Below are 13,558 nucleotides of genomic sequence, written 5' to 3' on the forward strand. Positions count from 1 at the left end.
GCCTTGGCTGGGCTATGGGTGTGCACTATTGTGAGGAGTGCCTGTGAAGGGCTGGCGTTCAATCAGTGGACTGAGCAAGGTGGGACCACTCTTGGCATGATCAGCAGAAAGATCACAAGTCTGACTGTTGTTTGGGCACCTTAGTGAGAACTTATCACCAAAGAAAACATGCTTTTCAAAGGGCTGGATGTATAGTTCAGAGGTAGAGAACCCTTGAGTTCAATCCCTAACACAGCAAAAAAAAGGCCAGGCATGGTGGCACACACCTGTAATCCCAGCACTCTGGAGGCTGAGGCAGGAGGATCACTGTGAGTTAAAGACTAGCCTGAACTACATAGTGTGACTCTTTCTCTCTCTCTCTCTCTCTCTCTCTCTCTCTCTCTCTCTCTCTTTCTCTTTCTCTCTCTCTCTCTCACACATGCATGCACGCGCACACACACATACTCCACCTCCAGGGAAGAGCACCATTGTAGAACTAGCACTGGATGCTGGCCTCCTCCATCCTCAGCCCACTCCTGGTACTCTGCCATACACAGCTTCTGGGGATGCCTGGGAGCCCAGCCCAGAGCCAGAGCACATGGCCACACTGGATGACCCTTCCCGTGTGTCTGGGACAGGGAAGAAGAGGAGAACTTCGGCTGCAGCCCCCGCCCTGGGTCCCTCATTCCATGGTGAAGAGGAGCAGTGAGCAACACAGCACACGGATATCATGGCCAGTGGTCCGTGCCTTGTCACAGCCCAGGGAGCCGCGCCCGGGTGACCTGCGGCTGACAGCACAGGTTCCCAGGGCAGAAGCACTGCGACACCCCCACGTGGGCGCCCAGATCCAGGGGCGGAAACATCCCGTGTGTTTACTGTGTGTTTCCCGTATGGACGTGTGTGGTATACTTTTAGCAACAAGAGAAGATTAAGCATGTGAACCACAGCCAGGCATAGGGGTGCCTGTAGTCCCAGCACTCTGGGAGGCTGAGCTAGGTAAATCCCAGGTTCCAGCCCAGCCTGGGCAATTTAGTGAGTTCACAAGAACTTTTCTTACAAATAAATAAAATGAAGGCCTGGGCATGTGGCTCTGTGCAGAGGTCCTCAGAGCCTCTGTCGTGGCCTGAAGGCTCGGACATCCATTGTGAGGGTGTCCTGCCTCCCCCAACCTGCTCTGAGAGCCAGTGCCCAGCAGCCAGGTCTCTCGCAGTGGCCTCGCCCTGGGCCTGTTCCCGTGAGGCTTTGCAGAGGCAGAGGGAGTATGGGTTCCCTTGTCACCTGTCACCTGCCCAGCGGAAGCATGCACACTATTGAAGGATCCGTTGGTACCTGGAGAGCAGAGTTAAGACTCGCGGGGAGTCATTTAAAGGAGACTTCCAGAAGTCAGCTGTCCCAGGATGGAACAAATGCCTCACAAAGTGAGCCCCCTGTCCCGAGAGGTGTATGAGGGGCCTGCATCTACCTGTGTCCAGGACTCAGCTGCTGAGGGCTGCATGGAACCACCCTCCTACCTTTCTCCCTGCTGCAGTGGACCTGCTGGCTCCCTCCCCTGGGACTGTGTCACTGCCGCCTTCCTTCTGCCAGTGTACCCTATCTCCTCCTCCCTGCCCACCCTGAAAGGCTGCACTGCCCCCCCCCCACTTGGGAGCCCCACAGGCCCTGCAGGCTTAGCAGTCTGACCTCCCGGGGTAAACAGATCAGGTTTCCTGGCTGCCTGCTTCCTGAAAGCTGACTCAGCCCCAGCCTTGGCTTGAGTACCTGTAAGCTCAGGGCTGCACTCTGTCCCCATGGAGACTGAGGGTTACCTCACCTCTCCCAGCCTCAGTTTCCCCGGCTAGCAGATGACAGAGGAGCAACAATTCCCCCACCAGAGAGCATATGTGAGAAGTGAGTGCCAGCTGGGCATGCGGGTGAACAACCGTCATCCTAGCACTCTGGAGGCTGAGGCAGGAGGATCACAAGTTGAAGTCCAGCAGTTGTCAAAATAAAAAGTAAAACAGTGTTGGGGATGTCGTGTATTCAAAGGCCCTGGGTCAACCCCCAGTGTCAAAGAAGGGGAAAGAAAGTGATCATTCCCAGGAAAAGGCAGGTGAGAGTGTGAGCCCTGAGAGAAGCTGGGCCTGGGGACCCTGCCCAGAGTCACCCCTGGCCTCAGGGAGGAGAGAGGTCCCTGCAGGGAGCAGAAGAGGAGTCAGACAGGGTCACAGCAGCTGGTCACGGGCAGGAGGGCTGAGGGCTGTGTCACAGGGGAGCTGAGCCAGCCGCAGGTGGCAGTGGCCGGAAGTGGGGGCAGGGAGGGAAGACAGTTTCCAGAATGGAGGAAACCAGAGCCTGGGAGAGGAAGGAACCGGGGGTGACAGTCTGCCAGAGTCGCCCAGGCGGCCTGTGTGCCAGGAGCCAGCTTTCTGGGCCCAGGGAGGAGGGATGCGGACAGTTGGGACATGGAGGTGAGTGACACGGGATGCAGGTGATCCTCCAGGACACTCAGTTGCTAGACAACAGGACAAGTGCTCCAGGCAAGACCCAGCAGGCCTGGCAGGAGGCCTACAGTAGCAAGCCAGGGTGCGGACTCCCCGGTAATGGGGGAGGGAGGGCGTGTCAGGCCCACAGGTGGCTTCGGAGCCCAGTATTTCGCCTGTGTTCAGGGTTTTTAATTTGTTTTGTGGTGCTGGGGATTGAACCCAGCTCCTTCACACTGAGCTATATCCCAGCCCTTTATTTATTTTTTCTTTTGATGTGGGGTCTTACTAAGTCCCTCAGTTGCCCAGGCTGGACTCCAATTTGCAGTCATCCTACCTCATCCTCCCAGAGGGCTGAGGTCACGGCGTGTACCACCACGCCTGACCTTCAGTGTTGTGACAACTGCTGGAACCCTCTGGAAACTAAGCAACTGTGTCTCTGTCCTCAGCTGCTACAGGGCATGGCTGGGTTGGGAATATCAGCACTGTTGTCCAAACTCGGTGTTGAAAAGGACAGAAACAACTGCTGGTTGACGACAACCACATTGTGTTGAAGGAACATTAACTTCCTGGGGGTAGGGGGTCACCCTTAGTGTCTGACTAGACTCAGGCACCAGGTGATGCGTTGATGCCCAGGCCCCCAACTCCAAAAGCATCACCCTTCCAGAGCACTGCTGTACCGCCAAGGGCCAGAGGGAAGCGCTGTGGTCCTTAGACCAAGACGGGACCAGGTGAATTCCTGCTTCCTGGCCAGCCCTGCCCGCACAGGGACCCAGACAGTAAGTACTGGGCACCTGGGAGATGGAGCCCTGGGCCCTGAGGCCCAAGCCACAAACATGCCACTGCTGTGATCAACACGCACCAGCCCTGGTGTCCTGCTGTCCACAGCTGTGTCCTGTGTGTTGGCCAGGTGGCCTCTTCTGGCTTTTTGGTTTTTTTTCTTTTCATTGTTTTCTTTCTTTTGTTAAGATAGGGTCTTACCATGTAGTTCAGGCTGGCCCTGAACTCACTCTGTAGCCCAGGCTGACCTCAAATTCTTAGTGAGCCTCCTAGCTCAGCCTCCTGAGTGCTGGGATCACAGTTATGTACCCCAGGCCTGGCCTTGTGTGTTGTCTAATCTGTAGAGAGTGTGCCAAGCTATACGTGATCCTGGGGACTTGCTTTTCCACCTCCTCTGGTTTCACGAATCCAACATGTCTGTGTGACTAGTCAGTGTCAGGGCTGGCTAATCCTGCCCTCCTGTTCCCCACTGCTGATGGACACCTGATCCACAGCCAGGCTTGTGTTAGGAGCACATGAGGTCCTGGAGTCCATGACTCCATTACAGCTCTGTCTAGTTAGGGACCTTGGACAGAAAGGCTGAGTCACAGGGAGCCAAGACAGCAGCTGCCTCAGCCACCTGGGCCCCAGTGTTCCCATCTCTGAAATGGGGGCGATCGTCCCAAGGGAGGGTTAAAACTACTAGGGAGAAAAAATTCTGGGAAATTCCTAGAGGCTAGCTTGGATTTGGCTGGCTATGGTGGCACAAGCCTGTAATCCCAGCACACAGGAGGCTGAAGCAGGAAGATTTCAAGTTCACCCTATGTGGGGTCCAAAGCAAGATTCTGTCTAAAAAAAAAAAAAAAAAAAAAAAACTTGCCTATGCTGTGAGCTGAGTCCTACATAAAACTTCATGAACAGAGCTGTGTGTTGGCCTTGGCCAGGGACTGTAGGTTCCCTGGAGGGAATGCACATCCACAAAGGAAGTATGAGGGTCACCTATATTACCTTACCCTTTTGTATCAGAGGATACTTGGTGTGTGAGTGTCTGGTACCTTTGGGGGATTTGAAGCAGCCACGGGGGTCCTTTAGGACCCCTCACTGTGCCTGCAGACCTGGACTAAGTGTGGGGCCAGGGACCCCAGGAGAGCTGCGTGTCCCCCAGAGTGGAGTGAGGGGGCCACCTTTGCAGAGCTGGGCCTGTGGACGCCGTGGTGGTGACTTGTCACCCAGTGGTGATGGGTGTGGCCAGCAGATGTGCAGGGTCACAAAGGAAAGGACACTGCCCTGTCTGCCCAAGTTTGCTGAGATTACAGGGGAACCAAAAAGCAAGGGGGAGGGGCTTCACCCAGAGTAAAGCTCAGCGGCATAAGCACCTGCCTTGCAAGCAGGCGGTCAAGGGTTCGATCCCCAGTGCCAATAAAAAAGAAAAAAAAAAAAAAGCAAGGGGGATGCCCCATTCCATTCCTGTCCCTCGGCCTGCGGTGCCCTGGGGAGGGTGCTTGGCCTGGGCCAAGCGACTTCGTTGAGATCCCTTCTAACACTGCCTGTGCACATCACCAAAAAGTCACCAAGTGCTGCTACTCACCAGACAGATGAGATCCGCTGGTCCTGTGACACATGGGTGTCAGGGTTTCCTCTTCTGGGAGGAGGCGGCCCATATCCAGGCTATTCTGGACGTCGTGAAAATGACGAGGCCTTCACTGTGACCTGGGCCTTCAATGACAGTGCCATGCTATTCAGGCAGCAGGAAGGAGCTGGAAGAGGCCACCGGGACACCAGTGGTACCACTCGGGGGCCAGGTGTGTCTGTTGGCAAGCAGGGCCTATGACCCTGGCCAGAGCCTGCAGGGGGACGGGGACAAGGAGGGCAGGTGGCCTCAGGGCACAAGTCAGGCATCTGTCTTCTGGCTGCTGGCTGAGCGCCTGCAGTCTAGATCTGAAGCAGCTGATGAGTGGCACCTGGGGGCCAGTGGCATCCAGAGCAAAGCCACAGGACCAACCTGTTGGCAGGAGGTCCATGGTCGGCACCAAAGCACCCTGTGTTTGGGGAACATGACATGGGCCAAGGGAAGGCTTTAGCTCCTTTTAGAAATTGTCATTGTCATTGTGATTGTTGTTGTTTTGAGAGAGGGGCTTGTTTTATAGCTCAGGCTGCCCTTGAACTCAGGGAGATCATCCTCCCTCAGCCTCTCCAGTGCTGGGATTGCAGGCTGAGTGCAGCCAAAGCCTCCACTGTGAGCCATGCTGGGCCATCTTCTGGCCAGTGCATGTGTCCCGACCCTTCGGGATTCCGGCCTTGGCTCAGGTGCAGCAGCATTGTATGTGAAGTCCTGCTGTACCCTGCTAGCTCACAGAGGGCCTAGTGAAGTGTCCAGGCTCCCAGGAAGGAGCCCTGGCTCCACTGGCCAGGCACAGGTCCAAACCCGCCGCGCCAGTCTGCTTGGCTGGCCTGTGGGCCCCCTGCACACCTGTGAATCCCCAAGTCTCACCAGGCGTGGGCTCAGGCTGTAGTTTTGGCCCTGGGGCAGACAGGGATCACAGGTTGGGGTGTCTCTGCCCTGGGCAGCTGGGGTCCTTTCGCCCACCCCATCTCTGGCCACCTGGGGAGCCAGGCTGGGCTGCTGGGCTGCTGGGCTGCTGGGCTCCATCCCAAGCACTGCACAGTGTGCACACACACCAGCAGTGTTGGTCAGCAGTTTCCTGTTACTGTAACCACCTACCTGGGATGAGTAGTGCTTGAGCCTAGTCCAGACAGCGTCAGGTACTGCGTGTGTGTACCAAGGCCGAGTGCCCCCACCTGAGAGCACAGTGTCTACTGAAGGATACAGACTGCCAAAGTCTTCTTGATAATAAACTGGAAAGCACGCAGGCCTGTCATGCGCAGTTATACAGGTTGGGCACTGCTCAATTCTAAAGGCATGTTTCACAGAGACTACATGAAGAAATTCCGCCTAGAGTTGTAAAGTATCACCAGTATGCCATGCACTGAGGTCTCGAGACCCTCTTCCTGCAGGAATCCATGGGTCATCAAGGATGGACCATGTCTGTGGTGGCAGAGGAGGTGGCTGGTGCTGTTGGATTAGGGAAGGATTTGCCCCTGAGGAGGTTCTAGAACTAGGCCTTGAAGGACCTGCGCTGCCTCTGAGTTCGGTGACTCCAGCAAGAGCAGTCAGTGCCCCTGCTGGAGGCCTGCCTGTGCACCTTGCCGAATGACAGACATCGACAGCTGGCAGGGCCATGCTGGCCCAGGGGACAAACGCTCTGGCCGCTTATTTATGCCCGTGTCCTCGGGAAGAATTCCTGTGGCTATTTCTGGAGTGTCCTTCTCAGTGCCCACCAGCTTATGGCAGTCGGGAACTGCAGGTACACAGGGACTCTGAGAAACAGCCAGATTACACCGACGATTGCCACTCGCTACACTGATGGTTTGCAGGCATTTTGCAGATGGACTATGGGACTGTCAGGAACAGATGTAATTTGAAAATCGTTCTGAAATGGCAGGAAATGGCAGCAACTATGCTGGTGGTCTAGAAGAAGGTCAGAGAGACACAAGGCTGCCTCTTCCCACCCCTGCACCTGGGCTCCCCTCAGGCCAGGTTTGTGACACACCGGCAGCCAGACCACCACACCTACAGCCAAGGAGCAGAACCAGCCTGGCTTGGTGGCCCAGACCTGTCTGACATCACGGCTCCCTGCGAGGCCGAGGCAGGAAAATCACAAGTTGGAGTCCTGCCTGGGGAACTTAGAAAGTTAGCTGGACCTTGTCTATAAAAAGGGATGAACTCAGTGCAGTGGCCCTGGGTTCAACCCCTGTACTCAAAACAAAATAAGAGGCAGGGCAGACCCGGACCCCCGTGTGTACCAGCCTGCTGGAGCCCCTGGGGTAACCAGGAACGTGGCCCTGCAGCTTCTCTGTGCTGCTGGTACAGTCACTGCAGGTCACCATGCAGGTGTGGCTTCTCTGGTTTGACCAGATGGATACCTGTGAGATCGGGGTGACTTCTTCCTTATCCCTGCGGGGATTCCTGTACCACACTTCGGGGTGACCCAGTCTGGGGGCTATGTGCAGCAGATGCTGGGCTCCCTGGGGTCGGGCACACAGGAGGAGCCACCGTCACAAAGGTCTTCATCTGTAGGCTCCCAGGCAGCTGGTGAGGAGGGAGCACCCATGTGGCCTTCAAATTCCATTTCTGCTTTGATCTCCTGCGGCCCTGGGTTATTCCAGTAGGTTTCCGGGCCTCGCTGTCACCACCCAGCCCCACCCCAGGCATGCGCACACCTGCCTTTTGCCTGCTCTGGGCAGTGCTGGCTGCAGAGGAAACAGGGACTGGACACCACCATCCTCGCTCAGCCCCTGCACCCCCCTCAGGCCTGGCGTCACCTGCTCTAGGCACCTGCCGCACCCTGGGGAAGTTCTGGGAGAGATGAGCTGCTGCCTGGAAATGTCCCAGGCAGCCACGGTCACGCTGTGGAGGAACAGAATCCAACCATGGTGACCAGGAACTGAGGGACTGGGACAGTGTGGGAATCCCACTGGTCACACCCCTGCTGAGCCTTCCTCGAGGTCAGAATTCTCACGGGCCGGCACACAAGGCCTTGGGGCCTGGCTTGGGGATCCCCAAGGATCAGAAGCCACATACACAGCAAACATCCTTCCTAGCCTCCGCCCCACAAACACTCCATCACAGAAGGTGAGACAGGCAGCTTCCCCAAGTCACGCAGGGACCCCCTCAGGGCTCTGGGTAAACTGAGGCACACCCTGGCCGGTCATGGGTGGGGTGGCTGCCGCAGGGTACATGCCAGGAATAACCAGACATCCTGTGTGTGTCTGTCCACTCAGGTGCAAGTTCTTTAGTCTGACAGAGACGCCGGAGGACTACACCATCATCGTGGACGAGGAGGGCTTCCTGGGTGAGTGCCCAGACCCCCCCTCCCCCACCCCAGATTCCAGAATATTCTCACTCCCCACAGTGGAGCTCCCGCTAGTGGTCGCCCCCAGGCTGTTCCACCATCCCCAGGCCCTTTGAGGTTTATGTCATGTGTCCTGTTCTGAAGCAACAGCTGTCATTGGCAGAGTGCTCTCAGGCCACAGGCCGGATGGTCACAAATACACAGCCATCTTGTCATCTGCATAGGCTTGGTGAAAAGGAAGACGGTTATGTTTGCTTCCCACAAGACAGCAGTCTTGGACTCCTGCAAAATAAGTGGCATCCTTCAAAACATGCAGAGAAAATGGGCATGGTGGTGCACACTTGTGATCCCAGCGTTCTAAGAGGCTGAGGCAAGAGAACTTCAAGTTTAAACTGAGCCTGGGTTAGCATCTTAGTGAGACCCTGTCTCCGAATAAAAAGTTACATAAATGAAATGTTAAAAAGCAGTGTGGGGGCCAGATGTGGTGGCAGACCCCTGTAATCCCAGTACTCAGGAAGCTGAGGCAAGAAGATTGCTGTGAGTTCGAGTCCAGCCTGGGCTACAAAGTGAGTTCAAAGTCGGGTTGAACTGCATAGTAAAACCCTGTCTCAAAAAGACAAAAAAATAAAAACCAGGCCTGGGATGGAAGGCCCTGGGTTTAGTCCCCAACATAAGGGGTGCGGGCAGACAATGCAGCCAGTGTGACATTTAGAAAAGCCACAGGCCTGTCCTGGAGGAGGTGACCACTGAGTAGTAGCAGCCTTTTGGCGCTTTCTCTTCCCACTCTTTTGAGTGCAGGTCCTTGTGACCCGACCGCCGGGGCCTCACACTGTTAGCTTCGCAGGGGAAGAGCCAGCCCGCCTCCCACCACTCAGGCAGCAGGCCTGCCTGTCCCAAGTCCTGGGCAGTGTTCCCACGTCTTGTTTTCCTCCAGGGATAAACCTACAAAACCGCTCACACAGGTTACAGCTGCCTTGCTTGGTTCCTAAGTCGAGCTGAGAAACAGCATTTGGTAGCATGGTGTGGGCTTCGTGTCACCGGGCCGAGTCAGGGACCCCCCATGCTGGTGATGAGAGATCGAAGGTCAGAGGAAGGGACCAAGGTGGCCCCCGCTGACCTGCCTGATGACTACTGTTCACGCATGTGTGCTCTGGGGCACAAAGTTAGTGTGAGGTGCTGGGCCTGGACCCTGACATCTGGAGAAGCACTGTGTCCCTCCACACAGAGAGGTGGCACATGGCCAGAGCCGAAGGGGGCTTCCTGCTCCATAGCACAGGGACACGGTGTGTGCCTCAAACCCTACCCTGCATCCAAGCCAGCAATTTTCTGAGCACAAGGGTACAGACAGAGACTTTAGCCTTTATTGCAAAGCACTAGTCGCATAATGGTGTTTCACCCAGCACACACCTATACCCTGGCAGGCTGGGAAGCTGAAATGGGAGCCCTTCTGGGGGTATAGCTGAGCAGCACAGCACCTGCCTGGCAAGCATGAGGTCATGAGTTCAATTCCGATACCTAAATAAATAAAAATGCAAGCCTGACCTGCATAACTTTGTGACTTAGCAACACCCTGCCTCAAAGTGAAAAAAAAAAAATTTTTTTTTTCAAGGCTAGAGCTACAGCTCAGTATGAAAGTCTTGAGTTCAATTCCTAATCACTTCCCCCACAAAAAGGTTATACCCTTGGATGGCCATACACATTCCCATTTTCTTGCTGGTGTCCTGGACCTGTGCCCAGAGCTGTTGCGATCTGGGCACCTACAGAGCAGAGGAACTTTGTGGGCACCTCCTCCCTCAGAATGGAAAGACTGACCGTTTGTCAGGTCCCAGGCAGCCCGTCCTCAGGGACGTGGATCTCGAGGCAGGGCTGCTCACTCCAAGCCCCGGGTACAATCACTGCCCACTGCTCGGTGCCCCCCGCCCTGGCTTTCTGCAGTAGGAGCCGGGTGTGAGTCACAGTTACTTGTGTGGCCCTGCGGTGGCAGGAGGAGGCAATGGGGTGCCACAAAGGACACCCATGCAGGAGATGGTGGGAGGGACCTTGGCTGGGGACTCCAGGAAGTTGGGGATCCCGCAATCCTGGGGGCCGAGGCAGGAAGCCCATCCAAGTAGTAAAGGTCAGAGGTCGAAGGGCACCTGTGGTCAGGCTTGGTTGCGTACTCCTGTCTTTGCAACACTCAGAGGCTAAGGCAGCATCTCAGCAAGATCCTTCCTTAAAACACATTTCAAAGGGGCTGTTTTTTTTTTTTTTTTTTTTTTTTTAAGCCTAGTGCAAAAGGCCTTGGGTTCAGTCCCCCAGTACTGCAAAAGAATTGTTTAAACATGAACAGCGTCAAGAGAGGCCACCCTGCAGGCCTGGCAGTCTGGGAGGACTTCCCTGGAGGCTGCGTGCTGGAAGTAAGACCTTGGGAAAGAGAAGGGCGCCCTAACCTGGGGAAGGGAAATTTCTCACAGAAGGCACTGTGTGTACCTCCACCGCCCACCCTCAGTGCTGTGGATGAGCTGGCTGGAAGTAGGGGCCCTTCTGTGGGGGCTGAGCAGACCTGGAAGGCATCTTTGGAGGGGAGGGAGCTGGAAAGATTCCCAGTCCACATCCACCTGAACTGTGCTGACCCTGGTGCTAGAAGCACAGGGGAGCCTCCCCCAGCAGGGCCTGGAAAGAAGCAGCTTCTGGTGGTCACTCGGTCAGGGAGGGCTTCATGGAGGAGGTGACCTTGCTGTCCTTGAAGGCCTGTGGAGGCCAGGGCAGGAAGGTACCTAGTCAGGGGCGGTAGTCCTTGTGCAAGGGCGGCAGGAGAAGCAGGGGCCAGGCCTAGCCTCAAAAAAGAAACTAGAAGCCAGGTTGCGGCAAGAGGATTGTGCAGGACAGGCAGGGAGAGCACTGCAGAGTGCAGAATGGGGATGCTCATTTGCACGGTGTCCTGGGGCTGGGGCTGGAGGGAAGAGACAGTGCGCAGCGGCCTCCTGGAGTCATGACCGACCTGTGGGCTGCGGCTGTGCCTTCACCAGGCCTGTGCAACAAGAATAATCATCCATCTCCACATCATTGCCTGAGCCGAGCAAGGCTCCGTGGGGACTTCACAGGAGGCCTGGGGGGCACAGTGTGAAGACGCAGCGAACCTCTGCCGGTCTTCGCCTAGGGGTGGCCAGGCTCTGAAGCAGGAGACGCTGGGAACCAGATGCCAAAGGGGAGACTGGGTGCTGCAGAGAATGTGGGTGCCCTGCAGAGACAGGGTAGACGTGCAGGGGCTGCATGGGGGTACTGAGGCAGCTGGGGTCTGCGGGCATCGTTCATCTCAGGGCTAGGACCCTGTGCTGGCCAAGCCTACAGCAGGGACACAGGCTCAAGGCTCAAAGTCAGCCCAGCCCCTTGTCTGTAACCAGGACAGGTCACAGTGATGCCTGCATCTCTTAAGGCAGGCATGGTCAGCGGCAGGAACTGGCTGAGAGGCGGAGGAAGATGTCAGGTTGACTTCTGTCAGGCGCAGTAGTCCCAGCTGCTCGGCAGGCTGAGGCAGAAGGATCACCGAAGCCTGCAAGTTGGAGACCACCTGGGGAATATAGTGAAACCCTGGCTCAAAAAACAGCACAAAACAAAACGAAACATTAAGTACCTCTTGGGGCTAGGTGTTGCTCAGAGGGGTAGCACCGTCTTGAACCCCAGATTCAAATCCCAGCTCAGGCTCCACATTTCTTGTGACTCGGGTGACTCAGTGCCAGTTCCCCAGGACGCTGCCGATGCCCTGGTCCCTGAGAGATCTCAGCTTACATACTGAAGCCCCGTGTAGTGTAGGGATGGGGATCATCTCTTAACTTCTGCTCTTTGTCGCAAACCAGGTGGTCTTCCAAAACCAGCTTCTGGTGCTCCTGATTCTCAGCTAGCTCCCAACCTGTAGAATGTGGAGTACCCTGAGCCCAGGCCTGAAGCCAGGTCCCCATATTCCCAGGACAATGGTCCCACTGGAAGCATGTACAGCCAAGGACACATTTGGGGAGCCACCAGAAACTAACGTGCCAGGACTGCTCACCCCAGTCCTACTTGCCCAGTCCTACTTAACCACACCTCCCAATCTCGGCATAAATGTTACACTGACATTTCACAGATGCTTCACAGCTAGAAAACATGTTTTTGTTTTATGTGTGTTTTGGGGTTTGTTTTTGGTTTTTGTGCTTCTGGGAATTAAACCCAGAACTTCTATCTGAGCTACATTCCTAGCTCATTTTAAATTTTTGACAAGGGGCCTAAATTGCCTAAACAAGCCTTGAATTGCAGACCTGCCTCAGCCTCCCAGAATGCTGGAATTATAGGCATGCATCACCAAGCCTAAGGAAACTAGTTTTCTCCCCGTTGCTACTGTCCTGCTCAAGGCACCCAAGAAGCCAACTTCATGGTAATAGCTTTGGGCAGACAGGCACATAACGGGATCATCTCAGGGACTCCGCAAAGCATCCTCTAGAGTCAGGCCTGAACTTATCACCCTGCACTTCAAAACTGTTTGAAGGCCAGGTGTGGTGGTGCACACCTGTCATCCCAGCACTTGGGAGCCTGAGGCAGGAGAATCACCCTGAGTTCAAGACCAGACTGGGCCACATAAGCAAGTTCAAGGTGAGCCTGATCTTGTGAGACTCTGTCTCAAAAAAAAAAAAACACACATATTTCAGGGCCAGTGACTTCACCCAAGGCCACTCAGTTGACTGGACCCAAGGACCCAAGTGCAACAAGGTAGACAAAGCTGGAGAAATACAGGGGCCACCCAAGGATGCAGCCACACAGCACAGGACTGCAGCCAGGGCGAGACACTGGCCAGGAACAGCCCTGGGTTCGAACAACTTTATAGGAGTCTCAGACAGTGGGCAGTGACAGAGGATCCTGTACCATCGGCGGCCGCGCCCATTGGGCAGTCCTGCAGCCCAGCCCCGCACAGTGACAGACTGCACTTCTGGAAGTCTGCTACCTCCAGACATTGAACCTGAGTGTCCTGCTTCAGAAACAGGGACAGAAGACGCGGCTTCTGAGAGCCAGCTGGAGTCTACACAGATGAACGGTGAAGGCCTGGCCTCACTGATGTAAGGAAGACCCTGAGGTGGCCCAGCCCAGGACACTGCTGCCCTGCCCCTCTCCCGATTCTGGCATTCGAGGTTGAGGGGATGGTGTGCAAGCCCACCTGCCCCCGGCCCAGCAGTGTGACCAGAGGCTGACTGATCATGAGCAGAGTGGGGTTGGGAGGAAAAGGATCTGTGAGTGCAGCGGGGATGGGGCCTCTTCACCTGCCCAGTAGGCGCTGGGTTCCTGGAAATCAGGACAGAGGAGCCCACCTTGGGCAGTGCAGCGGTATGGGACTGTACTGGTTCCCGAGCTGCTCAGTCTGGTCCACACGCTGGAAACTATTGGAATTTAAAGGAATATGATTAAAGCCAGACTCCAGTACCTGTGGCTGTGGGGGCACTG

The 13,558-nt window shown here is 55.7% G+C and overlaps 1 protein-coding gene across 1 annotated transcript in view; it reads left to right on the forward strand.

The window, feature by feature from the left end:
- The window catches only part of Castor2 (cytosolic arginine sensor for mTORC1 subunit 2), a 39,863-nt gene that overhangs the window by 17,599 nt on the left and 8,706 nt on the right, over positions 1–13,558 (forward strand). The window contains exon 2 of the mRNA XM_003461183.5: positions 8,040–8,110. Within this exon, the coding sequence (XP_003461231.1) occupies positions 8,040–8,110 (71 nt within the window). The remainder of the gene's footprint in view (positions 1–8,039; positions 8,111–13,558) is intronic.

This window comes from Cavia porcellus, unplaced genomic scaffold, assembly GCF_034190915.1.
Source record: "Cavia porcellus strain 051 isolate PalLab524CR breed Dunkin Hartley unplaced genomic scaffold, mCavPor4.1 scaffold_23, whole genome shotgun sequence".
Lineage (NCBI taxonomy): Eukaryota > Metazoa > Chordata > Mammalia > Rodentia > Caviidae > Cavia > Cavia porcellus.